The 20,561-nt window shown below is 49.7% G+C and overlaps 9 protein-coding genes across 9 annotated transcripts; 4 read left to right on the forward strand and 5 right to left on the reverse strand.

Annotated features, from left to right (window-relative positions):
• Nucleotides 1-1,061: 1,061 nt before the first annotated feature.
• On the reverse strand, nt 1,062-3,651 carry N7484_009541 (UNC45-central domain-containing protein; the record flags this gene model as incomplete). The annotated part of the gene is made up of 2 exons (XM_057119928.1): nt 1,062-3,491; nt 3,571-3,651. The coding sequence occupies 2 exons, from the start codon at nt 3,649-3,651 to the stop codon at nt 1,062-1,064; spliced, it is 2,511 nt and encodes an 836-aa protein (XP_056969483.1).
• A 1,864-nt stretch (nt 3,652-5,515) lies between these two features.
• N7484_009542 (NADP-dependent oxidoreductase) lies at nt 5,516-6,815 on the forward strand (the record flags this gene model as incomplete). The annotated part of the gene is made up of 5 exons (XM_057119929.1): nt 5,516-5,691; nt 5,743-5,864; nt 5,917-6,084; nt 6,148-6,279; nt 6,331-6,815. The coding sequence occupies 5 exons, from the start codon at nt 5,516-5,518 to the stop codon at nt 6,813-6,815; spliced, it is 1,083 nt and encodes a 360-aa protein (XP_056969484.1).
• A 300-nt stretch (nt 6,816-7,115) lies between these two features.
• Nucleotides 7,116-8,158, reverse strand: N7484_009543 (uncharacterized protein; the record flags this gene model as incomplete). The annotated part of the gene is made up of 2 exons (XM_057119930.1): nt 7,116-7,966; nt 8,044-8,158. 2 exons carry the CDS (start codon nt 8,156-8,158, stop codon nt 7,116-7,118), a joined length of 966 nt encoding a protein of 321 aa, XP_056969485.1.
• Nucleotides 8,159-8,902: 744 nt separating this feature from the next.
• Nucleotides 8,903-10,122, forward strand: N7484_009544 (TFIIH/NER complex subunit TFB4; the record flags this gene model as incomplete). The annotated part of the gene is made up of 2 exons (XM_057119931.1): nt 8,903-8,948; nt 9,044-10,122. The coding sequence occupies 2 exons, from the start codon at nt 8,903-8,905 to the stop codon at nt 10,120-10,122; spliced, it is 1,125 nt and encodes a 374-aa protein (XP_056969486.1).
• A 523-nt stretch (nt 10,123-10,645) lies between these two features.
• On the reverse strand, nt 10,646-12,250 carry N7484_009545 (threonine aspartase 1; the record flags this gene model as incomplete). The annotated part of the gene is made up of 5 exons (XM_057119932.1): nt 10,646-10,756; nt 10,811-10,920; nt 10,971-11,828; nt 11,884-12,083; nt 12,144-12,250. 5 exons carry the CDS (start codon nt 12,248-12,250, stop codon nt 10,646-10,648), a joined length of 1,386 nt encoding a protein of 461 aa, XP_056969487.1.
• Nucleotides 12,251-13,066: 816 nt separating this feature from the next.
• N7484_009546 (actin-related protein 3) lies at nt 13,067-14,660 on the forward strand (the record flags this gene model as incomplete). Its single annotated transcript, XM_057119933.1, has 4 exons — nt 13,067-13,148; nt 13,211-13,233; nt 13,317-13,675; nt 13,761-14,660. The coding sequence occupies exons 1-4, from the start codon at nt 13,114-13,116 to the stop codon at nt 14,658-14,660; spliced, it is 1,317 nt and encodes a 438-aa protein (XP_056969488.1). The 5' UTR covers nt 13,067-13,113.
• A 575-nt stretch (nt 14,661-15,235) lies between these two features.
• Nucleotides 15,236-16,879, reverse strand: N7484_009547 (tRNA (uracil(54)-C(5))-methyltransferase; the record flags this gene model as incomplete). The annotated part of the gene is made up of 1 exon (XM_057119934.1): nt 15,236-16,879. One exon carries the CDS (start codon nt 16,877-16,879, stop codon nt 15,236-15,238), a length of 1,644 nt encoding a protein of 547 aa, XP_056969489.1.
• Nucleotides 16,880-17,287: 408 nt separating this feature from the next.
• On the forward strand, nt 17,288-18,590 carry N7484_009548 (mitochondrial 37S ribosomal protein uS5m; the record flags this gene model as incomplete). The annotated part of the gene is made up of 2 exons (XM_057119935.1): nt 17,288-18,317; nt 18,373-18,590. 2 exons carry the CDS (start codon nt 17,288-17,290, stop codon nt 18,588-18,590), a joined length of 1,248 nt encoding a protein of 415 aa, XP_056969490.1.
• A 725-nt stretch (nt 18,591-19,315) lies between these two features.
• Nucleotides 19,316-19,981, reverse strand: N7484_009549 (DASH complex subunit DAD3 family protein; the record flags this gene model as incomplete). Its single annotated transcript, XM_057119936.1, has 2 exons — nt 19,316-19,552; nt 19,748-19,981. 2 exons carry the CDS (start codon nt 19,979-19,981, stop codon nt 19,316-19,318), a joined length of 471 nt encoding a protein of 156 aa, XP_056969491.1.
• Between the last annotated feature and the right edge of the window lie 580 nt (nt 19,982-20,561).

Consider the following 20,561-nt stretch of genomic DNA (forward strand, 5'->3'; position numbering starts at 1 on the left):
ATTTGTCGATCCGCGGGGTCAAGCTCCATGGTTCCGCAGTTTCCACATTACGCAGAGCAGGGGACTCTATGGAGTTTCGTGGTTCCATTCATCCCAATTCCACTTTGCCTTTTTTTAAAAAAAAAAAATACTTCTTTTTCAACAGATCTATTGAAACATTTGGTTCTTGTTTCTGTATCTTTCCGGACCGCGTGACCCGCGCAGACAGGTATACCCTCAACGCCCTCGCCGAGCTTCACTTGGGACCAGGATTCCTTAAACATCCGCAACACCGATCCTCACTGGGGACAGGAATCAAGCAAATGGCCGAAAGCAGGCAGCTCTTGGGCCTTGTGACCAGCGGTATAGTGCGCCACGGACTCCGTTCGGACCGTACTCTGGTCTTAGCATCCGACGTTAGGGGTAGAGATTAGCTATATCGGCCAATAGCAGCAGTCGATTCCCTGTCACCTTGAAAACCTTGAGCATCATGGCTGACAAGAAACCCAGAATCGTAAAGATGGGGTTGAGCAAAAGAAAAAGAGAAAGAAGGAAAATGTAGTGAGGGGAAAGAGACCTGGAATCGGCCCATTTCTGCCCAAGCTTATGTACACCTGACGCAGGCCTCATCCGCAAATAGTGCAATTCGGCCGCGGGGCTTCATTGTAGATTTACATGGTAAAAGCGAGGTTGAAATTATCAAAATAGGCTCTGGCTGGATTCTCATACTCTAGCGAATAAGTAATGCTGGTTCATAAATCTCTTTGCGCCATACCAGGGCATAAACATAAAACGCCAACCATTCCAACTGGCCCGAAAAAGAAAAGTAGAAGAGAAAAAAAAGACAAACAAACAACCCAAGAATTTCAGATCGCTAAACCGGGCAATGTGCTCATGAGGCATAAAAAAAGAGTCCCCACTAGCCATATCAAATAAAGGGAAAGAATCAACTCCATTCAAAGGAATCCATGTCAAACCCCTCGAAAGACAACAACGATTCGGCGCAACTCTCTCAGAGAGAAGTAAAAGAATCAAAAGAGCAAAATGCTATGAAGCAGCAGGAGTGCAAAGTGGTCATCCTATTACTGCTGAACCAGTGGCTTCAATGCCTCCACGGCGGACTGTAGCACGGCTGAATTGGATGATTTCTTGATGAGGACAGTCAATATGTCAATGCCCCCCGCGGCGCGGACAGCCTCCTTGGCACGTGCCCCAATGTCACCGGTGGCGCAAGTCAGATTGTGCACGCACACCGCTCCTCGGTGGAGGAGACCATCGTCGTCTTCTTGACACAAACCCAGAAGCAATTCTACCCCGCGCGGTCGCTCCAACACCGCCGCAATGGCTGCATCGTACTCCGTCAGCATGGCAATCGCTCCGCCAGCCGCGCGCCGCGTCGCGAAATCATCTGAATCAGTAAGTGCCAGAATGATGTGGAGCCGCTGGGCAGCACGCTGTGAACCGTCGGCAAATTTGACAATGCCGGATTCGATGGTCATCAGATTGCAGACCAACTCGCAAGCAGCCCGCTGCACGAGAGAATTGCTGGACAGGAGAAGATCTTCCACGGCGGACCAACCTTCTCGGACGATAAGATCGGCGGGCGTCTCATCATGCGGATAAGAAGCAAGGTTCGTCAGGGCAAGCAGGCCCTCGAATACTGGGAGCAGATCACGGGGCTGGTCGGCAGAGATAGATGTCGTCTCGGACGACGTGAGAAGGGATAGCAAAGGACGCACAGCAGATGTGACTTGAGGGAAACCGGAAGATGGGAACACAAGCGAAGGGTCAACAGAGACTAGAATCCCAGCGAGGGCGTGAGAGGCGTTTTTCGTTGTCACAGTGACTACAATCGAGTTGCCCTGCTTCGGAATGGCCAGCCCAAGTAAGAGTTTGACTGCACCTTGCTGGGCCAAAAGGCCTCGTGACTTTCGGTGCCGGGCCAATGCCAATAGAATTTGAGCTGTGAGGTCATGGATTGATGGCATAGCAAGGCGGCCACACTCGACCAAAAGAGACATGATCCCCGCATCAATGACAAAGCCGCAGCGGACGAGGACCGCCTCTTCCTCCTCACGGGGGTCCGGGCCAGCCCGAGCCTTACCGCCAGAAGCGTCTGCGTAGTCCTTCAGTTGACCCATCTTTTTCTGCTCTTCGGAAAGATTGGGAAGGAATTTGGTGAGGTTCAAGAAAATCATCAATCCACCGTACAGTACGGAGGAGTCTGTGGTGTGCTTTTTCAAAATCGTGATCAAGTCGCGCAGGAAGGAGGAGTCTCGAGCTAATTGGTCTTTGACCGAGGGCTTCACGGACGAGTAAGCCAAGCCCTCAATGGCGTGGGAAGTGTTCGCAGGCTTGGATTCAGACATCAGTCCCTTAAATCGTTGAACCAGATCAGAAACCCCGCTATCTTCCACCTGGGGCTTACCATTTTCAGCAGAGGGCTGAGTTGTCTCTGAGGCTCGAATCTTCGCGAGAACCACAGCCGCCAATTCCGATCCCTCGTCACTACCGTTGGTGAGGGTGTGCGATAGCCATTCGGAAAAGTTCTTGGAAATTGCTTCACGGCATGGACGATTGATACATGCTGCATTCAATAGGTCCAGCACGGCAATTTCCACTTTCTTGCGCTTTGCATCCCGCGATGCCAATGGGCTAAGCAGTTTCATGAAATCTTCCGACAGGAAGACATTAGCCGCAGCAGTGGGAGCTACGGGGAAAACCGCAGTAACAGCGGAGAATGCAATAATGAAGTCATCAAGACGACCCTTCGCTAACATAGCTCCGATGAGGGTTGAGAATTGCTTTTCGCCCTTGTCCTTGGCAACTTCCAGGTACTTCGCGGTGGCCAGCGTGGCCTGGCTGCGCAATTCAAGTGGCAGTCGATTATCGAGCGAGGTCAAAATGACCTCAAATTCCTCGTCATCCACCAAGTGTTGAAGTCGGTCGGCGTCGACTACAAGCAGCCGCGCGATACCCTTCAGCGAGCGACCATCCAGATCGTGGCCAGATTCCATTAGCTTCGCCAGGAAGAGTTGGAATAGTTCGCTCTCGCAGTGCAACCGTGTCTCCTCCGAGGGCCACACGCTCGGGTCTAACACCACGGTGTCAAGACATACCGCCGCTCCATCGCCTCGGTCATAGATCTCATCGAAGAAGGTCGTCACAGAAATCTGCAACTCGTTTGAAAAATACTGGCGAACACTGGTGTTGTGTCGGACCAGTCCGGAGATAATATCGTCTTGAATCTCCGAGAAAGCATAAGCCCGCTGCCCCAGCAGCAGCTTCAGTGATTCCAGTGCGACATTCTCCGGGGGCTTCAAGCCATCTGTGCGAAGATAAGCGGCGGCTTCCTTTCCGGCGGACTCATCTTTGTGGGTTGCGTAACGTCGGCAGAGTTCCAGTAGTTGGTGGCAATTTTCTTCCTCTTGTTGAATTTTGAGGAACGCTGCTTTCACGTCGGGGTTTTCGGGGGCGATAGAGACTGCTTCGCGTAGGTTCCGTGATGCTGCCTGTATTTATTCGTCAGACTCAAATTCCTAGTTATCGGTTTTGTGACCGCGATCGGAGGTACGGGGCATTATTACATACCTCGCGGTGACCAGCATCAACCAGCTCAACAGCCTCCCGTGCCAGGTGTGCAGCGCGCTCTTCGCCCGTTGCTTGAACCATTGCAGGGTCGCTGAGGAGCAGCGCGCTGCAAAAACAAGATGTAAAAGGTCCGGTATCAAAACTGAAAGTCGATCACGAGAAGAAAGGAATCGACCGCTTTTATTTTTTTTTTCGGAGGTGCGGAAAAGCGGGAGAGCGGGAGGGTGGTGAGGGGGTGGAAAAGAAGGCGGAGAGAGGCAGGACTTGATCCTTTTATCTGATCGTCTTCAATGCCACGTCGCGGGTAATCAGGATAAAGGAGAAATTCAGCAGAAAAAAACAAAAGTGTAGAAGCTCTATAGCGCGACTGGGATGCCCTAGAAATATGGTAATACCAAGTATACATAGCGTCCTTCCCCCTCACCTGCACTCTCACAGTACTGTATTGTTCCGCCGTTTCTCTCACCCAATCGCCATTATCAATCGAGTCCGATAAGACCAACCACATCGCCCCGCCCCAACACGTTGCTGATAAAACTGCAAGTCAGCTTAGTCGACAGAAGAATTATTGAGTTCTGATACCAGTCAAATAGGCGGGCTACAATACTGAAACATACTTCAGCCCTTACAAGGGTAAGAAAAGGGTGAAGGGTTTCCTCTCAACAGGATGACCTCAACGCGGTGCAAGGCGCGTCCGTGAGCGCCAAGTATGTGGAACACTTTCATTTGCTTCTCATTCGAGCATTGAGTTTCTCGTTGGTCTCCTGCATTCAGCGTAGATCTAGGTATCCATCCACCCATCGTGATAGGTGGAGCGACTATTGGTACACTATCTACAGGACAAGGGCTTGGCTTGACAAATAGGCGCCCGAGAATACTCAACATGCGTAGATCATGTCTAGGCACTCTCAATCCAAAATAGTACTGACAGCCACCGAAAAACGGTCTTCACATGTCTCCAATTACATGGGTGTGAAGTACTCCGTATAGCTATGGAAGTCCTTGCGATGGCCTCCAAATCAACTTTCATCCATCGTGGCTATCATGGATCTAGCATTTGGCCTAACAGAGAGATAAAATACCCAAGATCTTTAGCATCCCATAGTGATGCATGAAGCGTAGAGCTCAAACATTGATCGACCTACAGTAACATGTCTGAAGCTTCCAAAGACCCCGATATCCACGGTTCTTTATCGCGTGGGGCTACCGTACATCCGCATATCCGCCAACATTATACCTTTTGGGCTTAGAGGCTTTTAGACACAGGTAACCTTGGAGATAACAATCCATGGATTCAGGTTTTTTATTGTATTTTATTTTATTTTTGCCGTTTTTTGGCCTTTGTCCAAGTTTTATTATAGAATGAAAAGAAGCCATTAAAGGGTTGGGGCCCTGAGAGATCTGTCCAGATGAAACATTCATAGCTCAAAGAAGGGGTGAAACGACTCCGCATTAGCTGGTTGAATCTTGGAAGGGGCCCATATTTTCCTATAAAGTCCCACCAATCAAATTGGTGAACTATCACCATCTCCTAGTTCATTTGCAGTTAGTTGGTTAGTTAATATACTGTGTGCTTATGTAAGAATCTTACTTCCCTCAGTGACTACCTAGCGCATCGCTCTGCCTCTGCGCCTAATCATACACCATTTGCAGAACACAAAGCCAGATCCCAACATCAAGACCTTTCGCCTTGAACATCAGAGTGGTGTTTGAAGTATCGACCTCGGTCCATACTTTTTCCGGTGACGGAGGAACCTTCGTGCCGACGGGATTCGTTGTACTCCGTACTCCGTATAGTTTTAGCTTGAACCTCTATCTATAAAAACCAAGCCTCATATTTTCGTCCTACCTCTAGATAGCTTAACCAATCAGCAGGTATTCGTCGACTTGCTCATCAGGTCAAGCTTACCACCCATTGGCGAAAACTTTGATCTAAACCTTAACGATGTTGTCCCTTAACATCCCATCCTACTCAAAGCCATCAGGATACCAGCTGTCAGAATTGCCAACCCCGAAGCTGAGTACTGACACAGACGTCCTCATCAAAGTTCATGCCGCGAGCATCAATCCGATTGATGTGAAAAGAGCCGGTGGAGCACTCAAGCAAGCCGTCAAAGACTCGTGAGTACACTTTTCTATCCAATTTCTCCGTTGTGAATGCAATCTTACCAGAAGCAGTTTTCCCTTTAAAATCGGCTACGATGCTTCTGGTGTGGTTACAGAAATTGGTCAGGGCGTGACCCGTTTCAAAGTTGGAGACTCAGTTTATGTCAGACTACCAGAGATCAATCGAGGTATGAATCAAGCCATAGGGAGTAAACTGCTACAGATGCTGAAGTATTCTAGGCTCTTGCAGCGAATATGTGACATGTGCAGAGGACCAGATTGGTCTCAAGCCCCCTTCGCTGTCCTTTGAAGAGGCAGCTTCAATCCCCCTGGCAGCGATGACTGCGCTCCAAGCTCTTAGGAAGCACGGCGACCTTGCTGGGAAGACTGTTTTTGTACCTGCTGGCTGTATGTGTTTCTTTCATAACTACCAACTGTTGAGTTAAGGATACCTGGCTGACAAATTTTTAGTGAGCGGTACTGGTCTATTTGCGTGTCAACTGGCCAAGCACGTCTTTCACGCTGGCAAAGTAATTTGCTCAGTCTCAACAGCGAAGATTCCCAAGGTGAAAGAGCTTCTAGGCGAAGGAACTGTCGATTATAGTAAGAAAAATTCACCTTTCTTTGAGCCTTCAAGTATTAACAAATGACAAGTTATCGATTACACCAAAACCGACCCAAGGGATGCCATCGAGAAAGGCTCAGTGGACTTCCTTTTCGATACAGTTGGTCTTGCGATGGAATATCTCTGTCTCATGAAGCCGAAAGTAAGCCGCATCGTGTCTGTTTCTACCACGCCATCAGCAACTGTGCTACAAAATTCTTCATTGATGAGAATGGCTCATAATCCTACGATTCCATCTTATGTCCGGCCTATGTTGAATTCCATGGATTCCATTCGCAAATTCAGAGCCGGGCGTTACGGCGTGGAGTATGAGTATATGATTTTGGAGTCGAGCGGTAAGGATCTGGATGAGCTTAGGGGATACATTGAAGATGGGAAGCTTAGAACAGTCGTGGGCACAATGGTTGAGCTTCGCGACATACAAGCGGTGCAAAAGGCCTGTCAAGTTGTTTACGATGGAAAGGGGGGTCTTGGAAAATTGGTAATTCGGGTTGTTGCCAACAGCAGCTCGTGAGCTTGCCCAGCTGGCTATGTATGATTATCGTGAACTCCTATCCAGAAATTAATATTCTAGTCCTGCAAATTCCAACCTTGAAAACTTGAAAGGCTTGCTGGGTTGTCCATTTGACTATTCGACTATGTATATGTGCTAACAAGGTACCGGGGGAAATTTTCCTGGAGAACGGAGATATGCAGGCAGTAGATAGTGAGTGCAGGTCATTCAAACTATGCAGTAAATTAAAACAATCCATTGATATCCAAAGCGTACATTCCGTGTATTTTGAAAATATTCAAATCGGCCCTCATCCCGACTTTACAGGTTTGCTTTCCTCAACTCAGCCTCCGTCCATTCCCATAATTGTCTTCCCATATCAACACTACGTGCAAATTTATTATCGCGCTTCAGGTTTCCAACGGGGACATAATAGCCACCATTTACAAGGTCCTTCTTCTTTGCCCCCGCAGCCGCCCACAGCGAATTGTATGCTCCCTGCTGAACCGTCGACCCCATAAGTTGCAATGTCTTGGAGCCTAACGAGAATAGAGGCGTACGTGAGCCAATTGACGAATACAGATCCGTCAGAATAACTCCTGGATGTACCGAGACAGAGGTGATGGATGGATGTCGCCGGCTGAGTTCAGCAGCAAAAAGGATGTTGGCAGCTTTCGATGCTCCATACCGAGCATTGGTATTGACCTTCTTGAGCTTTTCCTGGTCGAGCATTGTACTAAAGCTTGGGGCGAGGTTGTGTCCTACCGAAGAAAGAGACACAACGCGGACGTCGGAGTGGGGCTCCTCTGCTGTTTTCAGGAGTGTTGGAAGCAGAAGCTTGGTCAAGAGGAAGTGACCGGTGTGGTTTGTTCCAAGTTGAATCTCATGGCCTAGGTCTGTCTCGCCTGGGGGCAGGGACATGACGCCTGCATTAAGGATTAAGATATCCAGTCGTTGGGATTGAGCAATGAAAGACTCGGCGGCTTTTCGGATTGAATCGGTGGATGTCAAGTCCAATGGAATCCAAGTAATCTCGACATCATTCGACACAGACGATTTGATTTCCCTGATAGCATCTGTAGCTTTGATTTCTGTGCGAGCACCGAGGAAAATCTTCTCCGGGTTATGTTTGGCTAGTTGGAGAACGGTCTCCTTGCCCAAACCAGCATTTCCTATGGATTCGTTAGGCATCGGTACTTTTCTAGAAAGAAATCATCGAGGGAATCGGAGGGTTTAGGCCCGAACATACCACCAGTAACTAGTACAACTTTTCCAGTTAAATCCAGTATGTCCTTGTCAGGATTAAAGCAAACGCCACCGATGTAATTATAGGGGTTCACGAAGGCCGTAGCAAAAGACGCCATCTTGAAAGGAGTCGACGGTTGCTTGAAGTTTCACTGAGTCCAAGTCCAATGCAACATGCAGAATATTTATAGGAGGAATCGGTGTAACTAACCCTCCGATGATTTCCAGAGATAACACGGTAGATCGTGGTTGCGCCTCTCTAAAAAAAGCTTTAACCTTAAAAAGCCAGGTGTGAACCTCGGCAATTTCCTTTTTAGGATTCGTCACACTGTCTTCCACTTGAACCAAAATCAGGCCATTCTCACAACCCTCGCGACCATCCTTATTTAACGGTAGAATGCAGTACAGGGTATGTCATGGAGCATATGTCCGATATCAACTAGTTTGATCTATTGAACTGATGGGATTAAAAAATGTATATATTGCCAAGAATTATGGGCAAGCGTGCTGATGTCATCATCCCACGAAGACTAACTCAATACTGTCAAGACTATTAAGCATAAAAGGATCCTGCCGATATAGAGATCGAAAAGATAAATAGAATCAATGGGCATAGGTTCTTGGTTCCTTGCAGAAGTATGCGGTGCAACCAATCGCCGCTGCTCCGAAACCCGGTTATCGCCTCGTGACCGTTATCAGCTTCACTCTTTGTTCTCCAAGTGAATCATTTTCATACTAGAGCACTGGAGCCTTTGACTAAACTTTCAAACTGCGCTCGACAACGCTGAGGCTCCCATCGAGTCTATTCCCAGCCCCTATAATCCCATCATGAACTTCCATCCTCACTAATCAGCTCCATCACCATGAATTCCGTCGATGCGTCCGAGCATTACGACCTAGGAGCCACAGGTTTGTCCCAACTGCTCCCTAGCTTCAGAAGAAGAACAGCCGTCGAAGCACTCACTTTCGTTGCGCAAATTATCCCTGACACCATGAATCTGCAGATCCTGCTCCGTCTCTTCTCACCATCATCCTCGACACAAATCCTCACGCCTGGGCAGCCCTCGAAAACTCACTCCCACTCTCTAAAGCCGTCGCAAACATCCTCGTGCTTATCAATGCCCATCTAGCCTGCAACTACGCAAACGAAGTTGCCGTCGTCGCATCACACAGCCAAAAAGCAGCATGGCTCTACCCAGTCCCAAGCGACATGCGCGAGTCTGCAGACCGCGACGGTGACGTCGCGATGAACGTTACCAACGGTGCACCCGCAGCTCAAACAAATAAATACCGACCCTTCCGTTTAGTTGAAGAGCAGGTCAACAGCAACCTGAAAGCGCTTCTGGATTCGACCAGCAGCGATGATATCCGTGACAACACGTCGACCATGATAGCCGGCGCGCTGACTTTAGCTCTCAGCAATATCAACCGGCGAACAATTGCCTGGGCAGAGGAACATGGCGGTGCAGAACAAGATGATCCGACAGAAGGAAATGGAGGTGGTGGCCAGGGAACAACGTCGAACAAATACTCCGCCGACGACGACGAGCGGCTACAGAGCCGCATCCTGATTGTATCTGTTAGTGGATCCGGCGACTCAGCGCACCAGTACATTCCCGTGATGAATAGTATCTTCGCGTGCCAGCGCCTTCATATCCCCATCGACGTATGCAAGCTCAGTGGTGATGCGGTGTTCCTGCAGCAGGCCTGCGACGCCACTAAGGGCGTGTACATGGCCTTGTCAGAGCCGCGTGGACTGCTCCAATATTTGATGATGGCATTCCTGCCAGACCAACGTTCTCGTCGACATCTTGTGCTCCCAACGAGGGTGGATGTGGATTTCCGTGCTGCCTGTTTCTGTCATCGTCGAGTCGTGGATATAGGGTTCGTATGTTCCATTTGTCTGAGCATATTCTGTGAGCCTCCACCGGATAATACTTGTTTGACTTGTGGATCGGCATTGGATGCTGGTGATTTTGGTCTGAAACCGGCGCTTGTACCGAGAAAGAAGAAAAAGAAGAAGCGGGTTAATGGGGCTTCGGCGGCTGGGACGCCTATGTCTACTCCTACGCCTGGTCCTTAAGATTTCTTACGTTTACATAAAACAATAATCAGATCGTGGTCAAATTTAAACTTGCTGGTATCAAAATTCTATTTTGGGGGAGGTTTGTACAGACAAAACGCCACGCGAACAGGACTGGGAAACAACTGGTGTGGAGCTATTTGTAGCACCTCCGAAGGACCAAGGAAGCACACACTTTTACCTGATAAGATTGATACAGTCAACAGCGTTGAAAGTAAGACTAGAATGATACGCTGAGAAGCAATGGCAGACATAAAGATAACGCAGAAAGGAAATGAGTGCGACGCAAATCAAGAAAAACGCTGGGGGAATCAAAAGCAACTCGCAATCTAAAGCACGGACAAGGGTGGGGCTCTTGCGGAGCACAAATGGTCACAGATCTTGAGGATCAAGGCCGAGACATCATTCGTCTGTTGTGAGGCACGTACGGGCGGTGCTGAGATTGTTGGCTTCTTATTTTCGGACCATTGGAGATGCTGATGAGCTTCAGCCACTGCAATCGATTGAATCGATGTTGTGGCACTCACTTCCTGGGTCGAAACATCAACCCTCCCTGAGCAACGGGTGCATGGTTTGGGTTTCGTGACATCACACAATGGGCCTTCTCTTGTCTGCTCGAGAGGGAACCAATGGCCTGTGAGAGGTGATTAGCAAATATGTGTTTACATTAAAAATGATGAAAGCTTACGAAAGACTCGGTGTTGTGAGCGAAGAAGAGAGCAATGCCCTCTATGGTCTTCTTGACAACCATGAGTCCAAGGGAAGCATCGATGTCACTGTTTACAACAGCTGGGTGACCTGAATACCATTAGCATCCCGAAATTCTAACCGGAAACAATTATACACACCAGTGAATTCATTTTGAATCATGGCAGCAATGGCCTCTTCTTCGTTCACCTGGTCGAAAAGACCCTCTCGAGCCTTTTTGTGGCTGTAATAAACCCGGGTTGCACATGTACTGGCTGCGAAGGTGGAGGCGATGTGCTCTCCAGTGCCAGAGGCCACAACAGCGACTGTGGACTTGGTTTCGTCAGTCGGATCGACAGGAATAACGTGCGTGCCTACGCCGATCAAGGCCGCTGGACCAATACGGCCAGGGTGCTTCATCCCAATGCCTCCAGAAGAAGAACCTGCGGCGATGTTGCCAAACTTGTCAATGGCGATTGCCCCAACGGTGTCCGTAATGAGGTCTTCTTTGTCATAACGAGAGTTGGCGTTGTGCGAATCGCTGTCTGGAAGGGGCACACCACTGGGAGACTCCGCCGAGCCATTATCTTCATCGGCTGATGGGGTTCCGTCTGATTGAATCTTTGATTCAGGTCCACCGGAAGCCTCATCATCCATGACTCGGAAGGGTCTATCCTGAATTTCACCGATTTGACGAGCAGCATCCATGTGCTTCTGCACACTCGGCAAGTCAGCGGGGGTGAGAGGCTGCGCCCGACGGAGGTACGCCGCCCGAATTTCAGTCTCATTTTTTGGATTCTCATGTTCCCATTCAGCAATTTCATGGGACCAGTTCCTAAAGCGCTGGGCTGCGAGGGGCGAAACCAACACATCATTGGGAACCACAACTACATTGTTGTTCCATGCGAAGTTTGTAGCACCTTCACCACAGAGCAGGTTTGGAGGAACTCGCGACATGCCAGGCGACTTGCATGCTTTCTCGTAGATGCGACGGGCAAGTTGAATCGGATTCTTGATATCTATTCACATTATTAGCACCAGCGAGATATACACTAACTCATGCAGGGGACATACTGGGCACAGCACCAACGGCCCCGCTGCGACCAAAATGATCGACGATCGAGGCATCACACTCAACGATGCCGTTTTCATTCAGGTTGCTACCCAGCCCTGCATTGGTAATCGGAGCATCCTCAAGGACCATAAGTGCCATCTCCACGGCGTTGACTGCAGATCCTCCATGACGAAGAAAAGCCATTCCTGCTTCAACGGCGCTGTTTGCAGCGTGTTAAATTCCCGGCTTTTCGAATTTGAGGAGATCAGGAAGAACTTACAGCTCGCACACCTTCAGGTGCTTGACCTCATTCTCGCGGCTGTGATACCCAGCTCCGGCGTGGACAAAGATCGCACACAGCTCGTCGGTGGCTTGAGACTTCACCATTGTTGACTTCGGTCGTTCTGACTCGGATGGGGACTAAAAACGTGGTACTTTGAGCCCGGAGACTCGGGGTATGCAGTTTCTAGTACCAGGATGAGTGCAACCGGTAAACAACACTGGATATTGGGTTGTTATGCAGTGACGTGGATCCTGAAAGGTCTTGGATAGGCAGTACAGCGTCTCCGCAAAGCAAGCAGGTTACCGGGGAAGCTTGGTATGAAGAAGAATGAACTTTCCACAGGCCTGCTATCTAGATGCGTGGAAAGCGTTTGTCAAGCTTCAGCACCGCGGCAACCAGAACTGACAAGCTGCGTGCTTTGTAAGTCCACGGGAAAAGTGAAGGAATTCCACAGTCAGAACTGATCATAGGAAGCAGTAAGAATAATGGAGGAATTCACTCCAAGGGCATCAGCATAAATAAGAAAGGATAAACGATATGAGATCTCCCTGGCGATAGGGTCTCTTGAGAACGGAGGTTTCAACTACGTTTATATGTTCATGCAGACCCGCTCTGCACTTGCCTGGTTTGATATCTAACACCCATTGCTTCTTTCCTTTCATTCCATGTTCATATAGAGAGTTGAAAGTACTGGCGTGGTGCCTGCCGTAGTGTATTGCCTCCAGGATATCAGTTTGGAACGTCCAGCCTTGGAGATTGCACAATTAAAACATGATCAGATGCATGATAAATAGATCTTAAATCTGGAAAATCAAAAATAGCCGGGCACATGATGTTGACGTGACCCCCAATTATGTCAGCATGCCTCCCCGCCTTGTCTGCCTGAGCTCCGCCACGGTTGACTTCATCAATCCCCCCCATTCTACTCGGCGGACTTAAGCGCGGGCCTTGATCTCTCTTATCCGCCATGGCCTCTCAAACACCAGCCGTTGTCATGGACAAGTAAGCCCTATTCCTGCCCAGGAATTGACCTATCAATGCTGACCCAGCCTCCTTTCCCTCAGCGGTACCGGTTACTCCAAGCTTGGTAAGTGCTAGATTCTAGGCGACCAGATATAAAGGAGGAAATGAAGATTCGCCTTGGCTAACAATGCTTTTCTTTCGTTGCAGGATTTGCCGGTAACGATGCGCCCTCTTTTGTCTTCCCTACAGCAATTGCAACCAAGGCCGGTGCCGGGAGCGCTGGAAGCTCGGGGGCGCGGCCCCCCGTTGGCAATAAGCCATCTTTCCTCAGCAGCGGCGGTGGAGCTAGCTCTCACCTCTCTGCAAAGCGTGGAACGGAGGACCTGGATTTCTTCATTGGTGATGAGGCTCTAGCTGCTGGCAATGGTCCTGGGTATGGTGTGAACTACCCCATTCGCCATGGACAGATCGAGAACTGGGACCACATGGAGCGCTTCTGGTCGAACTCAATCTTCAAGTACCTTCGAGTCGAGCCCGAAGACCACTACTTCCTTCTGACTGAACCTGTAAGTCCAATTCTCGCGCCGTCTTTTCCCCCACAGGCCCACGTCAATGCGGAGTACGGAACTAAACAACAAATTGTAATTATAGCCTCTGAATCCTCCCGAGAACCGTGAGAACACAGCCGAAATCATGTTCGAGTCATTCAACTGCGCCGGTCTCTACATCGCCGTCCAAGCCGTGCTCGCTCTCGCTGCCTCATGGACCTCTTCTAAGGTGACCGACCGATCCCTGACCGGAACTGTCATTGATTCTGGTGATGGTGTTACCCACGTTATTCCTGTGGCCGAGGGCTACGTCATCGGATCTTCGATCAAGAGCATCCCCATCGCCGGTCGAGACATTACATACTTCGTGCAGAGCTTGCTGCGTGACCGTGGTGAGCCAGACAGCAGCTTGAAGACAGCCGAGAAGGTGAAGGAGGAGTACTGCTATGTGAGCCCGGACATCGTTAAGGAGTTTGCGCGCTACGACCGCGAGCCCGACCGCCTCTTGAAACACACTGTCACTTCGCCTAACGGCCGCAGCGTTTCCATTGATGTTGGCTATGAGCGCTTCCTTGCCCCGGAGATCTTCTTCAACCCCGAAATCTACTCTTCCGACTTCCTGACCCCGCTTCCCAACGTTGTTGATGGTGTTATCCAGTCTTCACCCATTGATGTCCGAAGGGGTCTCTATAAGAATATTGTCTTGTCTGGTGGTTCCACCTTGTACAAGGATTTTGGTCGTCGTCTACAGCGTGATATCCGTCACCTGGTCGATGCCCGTATTCGCGCATCCGAGGCACGCAGCGGTGGTGCCCGCTCGGGTGGTCTTGATGTTGCAGTCGTCACACACAAGCGCCAGCGACACGGTCCCTGGTTCGGAGGTAGTTTGCTGGGTCAGACGCCTGAGTTCCGGAGCTACTGCCACACAAAGGCCGAGTACGATGAGATTGGTCCCAGTATCGTGCGGAGATTCGCTCTGCTTGGTGGGCCGGGAAGTTCCTAGATTGTGGAAGCTCCCTCTTTCTTTATCATGTCCCCTGTCAGCCGGTGTAGCTGGACGCGCTTTGTTCATAGTCCTTAGTTCTCCCTCATGCCTTGTGCGCTCTACGTGATGTTTTACTCTTTATCCCTCCACCTCTCCTCTTTTGATCCAAAGCGGGCATGGCGCTGGGCCCTCAGCATGCTAAATCTGGTTGCCGAGTATCTAAGATAGAGGATGATTTGGTCGTGGTCTTTTCTTTACTTTGATAGCTATTCAGAAGCGTATGAAAAAAAAAATACAAAACTTATCTTTCATTCCTTGTCTTCGTACTGATAATACCTAGGATATTGCTATCTGTATAGATAGTCCAGCGGTTTACATATAAGGATTTCTGTCGGGTAGTGATATGGTTTATGAATAGCATTTGTAGTGTAAACTTAGTATTTCCCTTCTTTTTAGTAATCCCAATGTCATTCCACATGAACGCCGTCAAGTGTATGCGAGTATTTCAAACGTATATCCAGCTAATTCGATACCCAGAATCACACCAATTGAATTACAGCGTATTATTTAAAGATTCCACTTCCAACACCAACTCATGCTGATTCTTCCTTCTGGGGAAACTCGGTTCTGTTCAAGATAGCCACACCCTCAACATGGCCCGTCTGAGGGAAGAAATCAAAGCCACGAATGCTCTCAATCTCATATCGGACATTTTGCTTCTCATTTCCCTGCACCATGACCGCAACATCGCGAGCCTGAGTGTGGACGTTGCAGCTCACGTAGACAACACGGCGAGGCTTGTAAGAGAGAAGCTGTTGCAAAAAGTCTTCTGAACAGCCCTTGCGAGGTGGATCGATGACCAGCAAAGTCTGGTCGGCAGGGTATGGGACGTCCTTGAACAAGACGGCTGCGTCTGCTGCGGCGAAGCCGGTGCTGGGCAGGTTGTTTGCGCGTGCGTTGTCACGGGCACACATGATTGAGTCACCGGCGACATCAACACCGAGACTAGACTTGAAAATCGGGGACAGAGTGATGGTGAACAGACCCGAACCCGAGTAGGCATCGAGGAGGTATTTGATAGGACGAGGATCTTGGTCGTTGCCAGAGGGGATAGCTTGGGAGCGGATGAACTCGGTGAAGCCCGAGAGAATGGAGTTGTTGTTCTGGAAAAAACCTCCGGCCTTGTTGCTGAAGGCATAGTCGTCGACATACTCGACAGATGTGGCATTATTATCGTTAATGCATCGCTTCTCCTCAATGTAGTTTTCACGCTCGACGCGGATCACATCGCCGGTATCTGCGCCTGGGGTTGGCATTAACCATGACGGTGATTCCTTGGTTTCCTTGGTTTCGGATTCGGAATCAGCTGCCGGGGCTTCTTTGGGGATTCGGTAGGTTGATTCGCGCATAAGCAGCGTTGCACCCTTCTTGTAAGAACGAATGTTTTCGGCGACTCGCTTCCTCTCGCTCTTGAGGCCACGGCGCACAATGTCTGTTCCCAAGGGGCAGTCCTCAATATCCATATCCGCCCTGCGGTTCTTGTAGGTAAAGCCGATGGGTGGCACATTGACCTCTTTCTCCGATCCGTCTGCGTTCTTGCCCTTCGCACCGCCTTGCGCAAAATGCGGGGTAAGCTTTGTCCGATATCCATATGTCAATGGAGATGGGAATGTCTCTCCAATAGCAGGAACAAGTTCTGGGATCAGCCCGGAGAAGTTGGCGTAGGCTTTCTCCACGATGCGACGTTTGTGGGCCAGCTGGTCCTCATAAGACATCATCTGCAACTGGCAACCAGAGCACTTGGAGAAATACTTGCAGCCAATAAGCGCATCGTCACGCTTCGGTCCTGCTTCAGTGACGCTGAGAAAATCGGTCATGGTATAGGAGAAAGCTGGGAAGTGCCGAATCACTTTAACTCGGACTTTGTCTCCCGGCACGGTGAATGGTACCAAGAATACATGGTCTTTGTTCTCAGATAGCGCCAGACCATCACCAGTCGAGGAGATTTCGGATACTGTCACTTCAATCTCGGTGAATGGCTCTGGGAGGGAAGGTGGAGGGACTGGAGCGCTCTTTTCGCCGTTGGTTTGGTCTTGTTCGGGTTCGGGACGGTTCTTCTTGATCAGTTGATCAATATCGGCCTGCAAGACTTCATCAAAGCCATTGGCCTTAGTACGGTCATTCTTGACCTTCTTCTGCCTCTTGCCACTGAAATGTTTCTTAGGAGGGGCCGACATTATTGCTGCGGGGACTGGCGCATTGGCTAGGTGGCGATGGACGGAGGAATTGGACACGATAGATGCTCGAATAAGTGAACGGGTCGAGAGGAGACTAGAATTGGTCTGTCGCCAGAAAAATGGCCGCAATAGAAACATATACAAAAGACAAAGTTACCTTGACTTCAACCAAAAAAAAAAAAGTCACGGAGAACTGAAGGCTCGAAATTCTGGAAATTTATTAGAAACGCATCTACAGGGCTGCTAATTGGTTGTTCCCTGACCGCCCGCCGAGCAAGAAATTCCATCCCGAATCACTCCAAACTGCCCCGTCCGCAATTGTGTTCTATCCATCGTCGCCGGCGTTTTTTTCTGTTTCTGTTTCTGTGGTAGCTAGCGTATAGCTGGCTAGCATTTGCATCTTCCACAATGAGTCTTGCACGGCCATCAAGATGTCTGCTATGCAGCTTCTCCCGTGTAGCCACCCCAAGCACGCGAGTGCCTCGTCGCCAATTCCACCCGACCCCTGCAATTCTGTCGAATCGGAAACCCAAATTCCCCAACATTAAGGCTTCGGAGGACCAAAGTGCCAATGGCTCCCATTCTGGCCCGAAGCCTAAAGACTACAAGCCTTACACGGCGGAGCAAAAGGCCCGGTTGGGAGAGGAATACTCAGAGGCCCAGATGAAGGCCATCGAGGCCGGTGAAGCCGCCATTGATCCCAAGGACATGGCCGAACAGTTCCGCCCGCGTAACGACCCGCTGAAGTTTAACTACCTGGACGACTTTTCTGTGATCGAGCCCGGCATCGACCGCAACACCCGGGCCCCCCAGTCGAACTCGGACTACGACTTCAAGCTGAAGAGCGAGGATGATTTTGTGGAGGACTTTGGCCGCTTCTTCGCCGAGTTGCCTAAGGATGCTACCGGTGCTGATTTTGTGCGGTTCGCTGAATCGCTGCGATTGACCCATGGCAAGGAGGAGAACGAGCTGAACCCGCACAGCGCACTGGTTCCGGACCTCTTCGGGCCTGGTGAGACCATTGACGATCCCCGTGTGGAAGAGAAGAAGACTGCCGCTGAAAGAGGCGAGAAGGAGCGCTCCCTGGTGGCTGAGGAGCTGACTGATGCTCTGAAGAGCCTTCTCCTGGCTACCGGATACACCAACCGCCAGGTCAACGAACTCAGGACCAAGACCCTTGTCTCCCACAGCGTCGTAAACCAGACCCGTCTCGGTAAGGTGCGCCGCGCTTACCGTCTGTCCATTGCTGGTAATGGCAACGGTTTGTTGGGTATCGGTGAGGCCAAGTCCGAAGAAGCTGCGGATGCGAAGATCCAGTCGCAGTACCGTGCCATTCGCAACATGCAACCGATTCCTCGGTATGAGAACCGTACCATCTTTGGTGATGTCAAGGGCAAGGTCGGCGCTGTTGAGTTGCAATTGATGCACCGTCCCCCAGGTATGTTTAGTGATGTGATGAAATTGATATCCAGGTCCACTAACAACTGTGCCAGGCTTCGGTCTCCGCGTCCAATACCTGATTTATGAAATGTGCCGTGCCGCCGGTATCCATGATCTGGCCGCTCGAGTTTCCCGCTCGAGAAACAAGATGAACACCGTGAAGGCTGCGTACGAGGCGCTCATGGGCCAGCGCAACCCGGAGGAGATTGCTCGGGCTCGTGGCCGCAAGATTGTCGATGTTCGCAAGGTGTACTACGCCGGCAAGGTCTAGGGAAATTCCCGTGTATATAATGTGTTCTCATTTCTCTTCTCCGCGTGTTTCCGATCGCATGTACTTGTACCTGTACCAGTTTGTTCTTTAAAAAGAAAGAATATATTCACTACCTACATGTATCTCGGCGTCTTTTTCCTCTAGCGGAACCAGATAGATATAATGTAGGCTCGGCTGGTATGATCTGCGGTTGGAACGGTCCTTTGGATCAAAGCCTATTCATAAGCTTTGATTTCGAGTATCCAAACCCAACTACTAGGCAGGTCAACCGTCCATTATTCGTATCAAGGTTGCCAATGAACAAAGCTTGCAAATTGCTTCTGCTGGCTTTTCGAGGGCTCCCAAAAGTTTGTAGCACTTTCAAGGGAGCAATCCCATTTACATCATGCACATCACTGTGGCCTGGCAAGTTGAACGATATATATTGTACGTAGATCAACCTTGGAAGGATCCAGCCGTCATTCCCACCAACAGCGAGTATCTATCTAGGCCCACTTATTAATGGCACTGGAGTACCTATGAAACGTAATTTATTCTATGTCCTGGTTATTTGATTGAATGTTCTTCAAAAGAATGTACAAGTAGGTACATAACACCCACATCCCGATGTATGGGTTACTTCCCAGTCTAGGTGACGCCAGTAAACAAAAAGACCCGGGTATATAAGCGCAGAAACAAAACCACATAGCATCAATCGTAAAAGCAGCCCTGGAATAAGACTGAAATCACTGGAATGTCATGTCTCCCTCGCCCTCATACCCACCACCAGTGTATGTCTGATCCCCATATTGTGCCTCCTCGCTCTGCTGCTGCTGCTTTTGATCCTCGTTCCAGATCTGCTGCTGCAAGACAATACTGTAGACACTAGCCTTGAGCAGAGTGCACACGGTCGCGGTTTTGCGCTCTAGCAGACGGAGGCCGTCAAGTGTCATTGAGGCAGGGGGAGCCCGCGAGATCGGAGACTTTATCGGAGAGCTAGGGGAGCAGCGATTGTTAGTCATGGTCCAAGATCTGATCGAATGGCGCCTAACAGGTCTAGTCGTTTATAGAAAGGACTTGTATGATTGGGCCGATGGAGTTGTTGTTCAGGGCAAAACAAATGATCCGGTGCGGGATTGTTTCTTTTTGGGCGCGACAGTCAACTAGGCTCAACTCACCTGGTTAACGTTCCGGAGTAGACGGGAGTACTCGTCCAGCACTTCCTGCTCTAGTTCTGATACATGTGGGTTGTCATTTTTCAGCAGCGGGTTTGCGGAGCGATTGCGGCCGTGCGAAGCATCTGGGTCGGAGATCATGTCTTGGGGCATGGGAGGGGTCGTAGTTGCGTGGTCCGGAGAGACATAGGAGTAGTCTTGGGTATCTTGATCGTCATGGGATGCGAAGGCTGACATGGTGTGATATTTGAATTTGTTTGTGCTGGATGAACTGGAGGACGAAAAGAGGGACTGGATTGTGGAGTTGTTATGATCCCGTGGATTTGGCTCGGGCGGAGCTTCTACTCCAACTCTACAGTACGGAGCCTGGTCAATCTGCAAAATCCCTAGTGTCAAATCAAAATGAGTGAATATGTGCACCTAGAATTTACAGAAATAGGTAAAGCGCCTTGTGGTTTTCTCGTCCTTGATTTGTCAGTTTTCAAAAAGACTCAACCTTGTTGGCAGTGAGCCTGTATCTGAACCGTGTGACTATGAATGTTTCATTCACCGTACATTTAACTTTTAACATCTTGAGATCGCCGAACAATAACCCCAAGGAAATGCTCTTTCTAGGTGTAAATGCTCGACAGAAAAGGATTTCGCGCAGATCACGTAAATTCTGTATTTTTGGATGTTGCGAAGGCACTAATCCTGGGATGTAGTGGCTCCATTCCTAGATAGAACAGATGAAAAGGCCAAGATGAAGACGAGCTTTCGTTGATGGCCAAAAGCGCACAATAGTACGAATCAGACGAAAAAAGGCCGGGAGAACGCA

This window comes from Penicillium longicatenatum, assembly GCF_028827895.1.
Source record: "Penicillium longicatenatum strain IBT 33135 chromosome Unknown contig_6_segment0_segment0, whole genome shotgun sequence".
Classification (NCBI taxonomy): Eukaryota; Fungi; Ascomycota; class Eurotiomycetes; order Eurotiales; family Aspergillaceae; genus Penicillium; species Penicillium longicatenatum.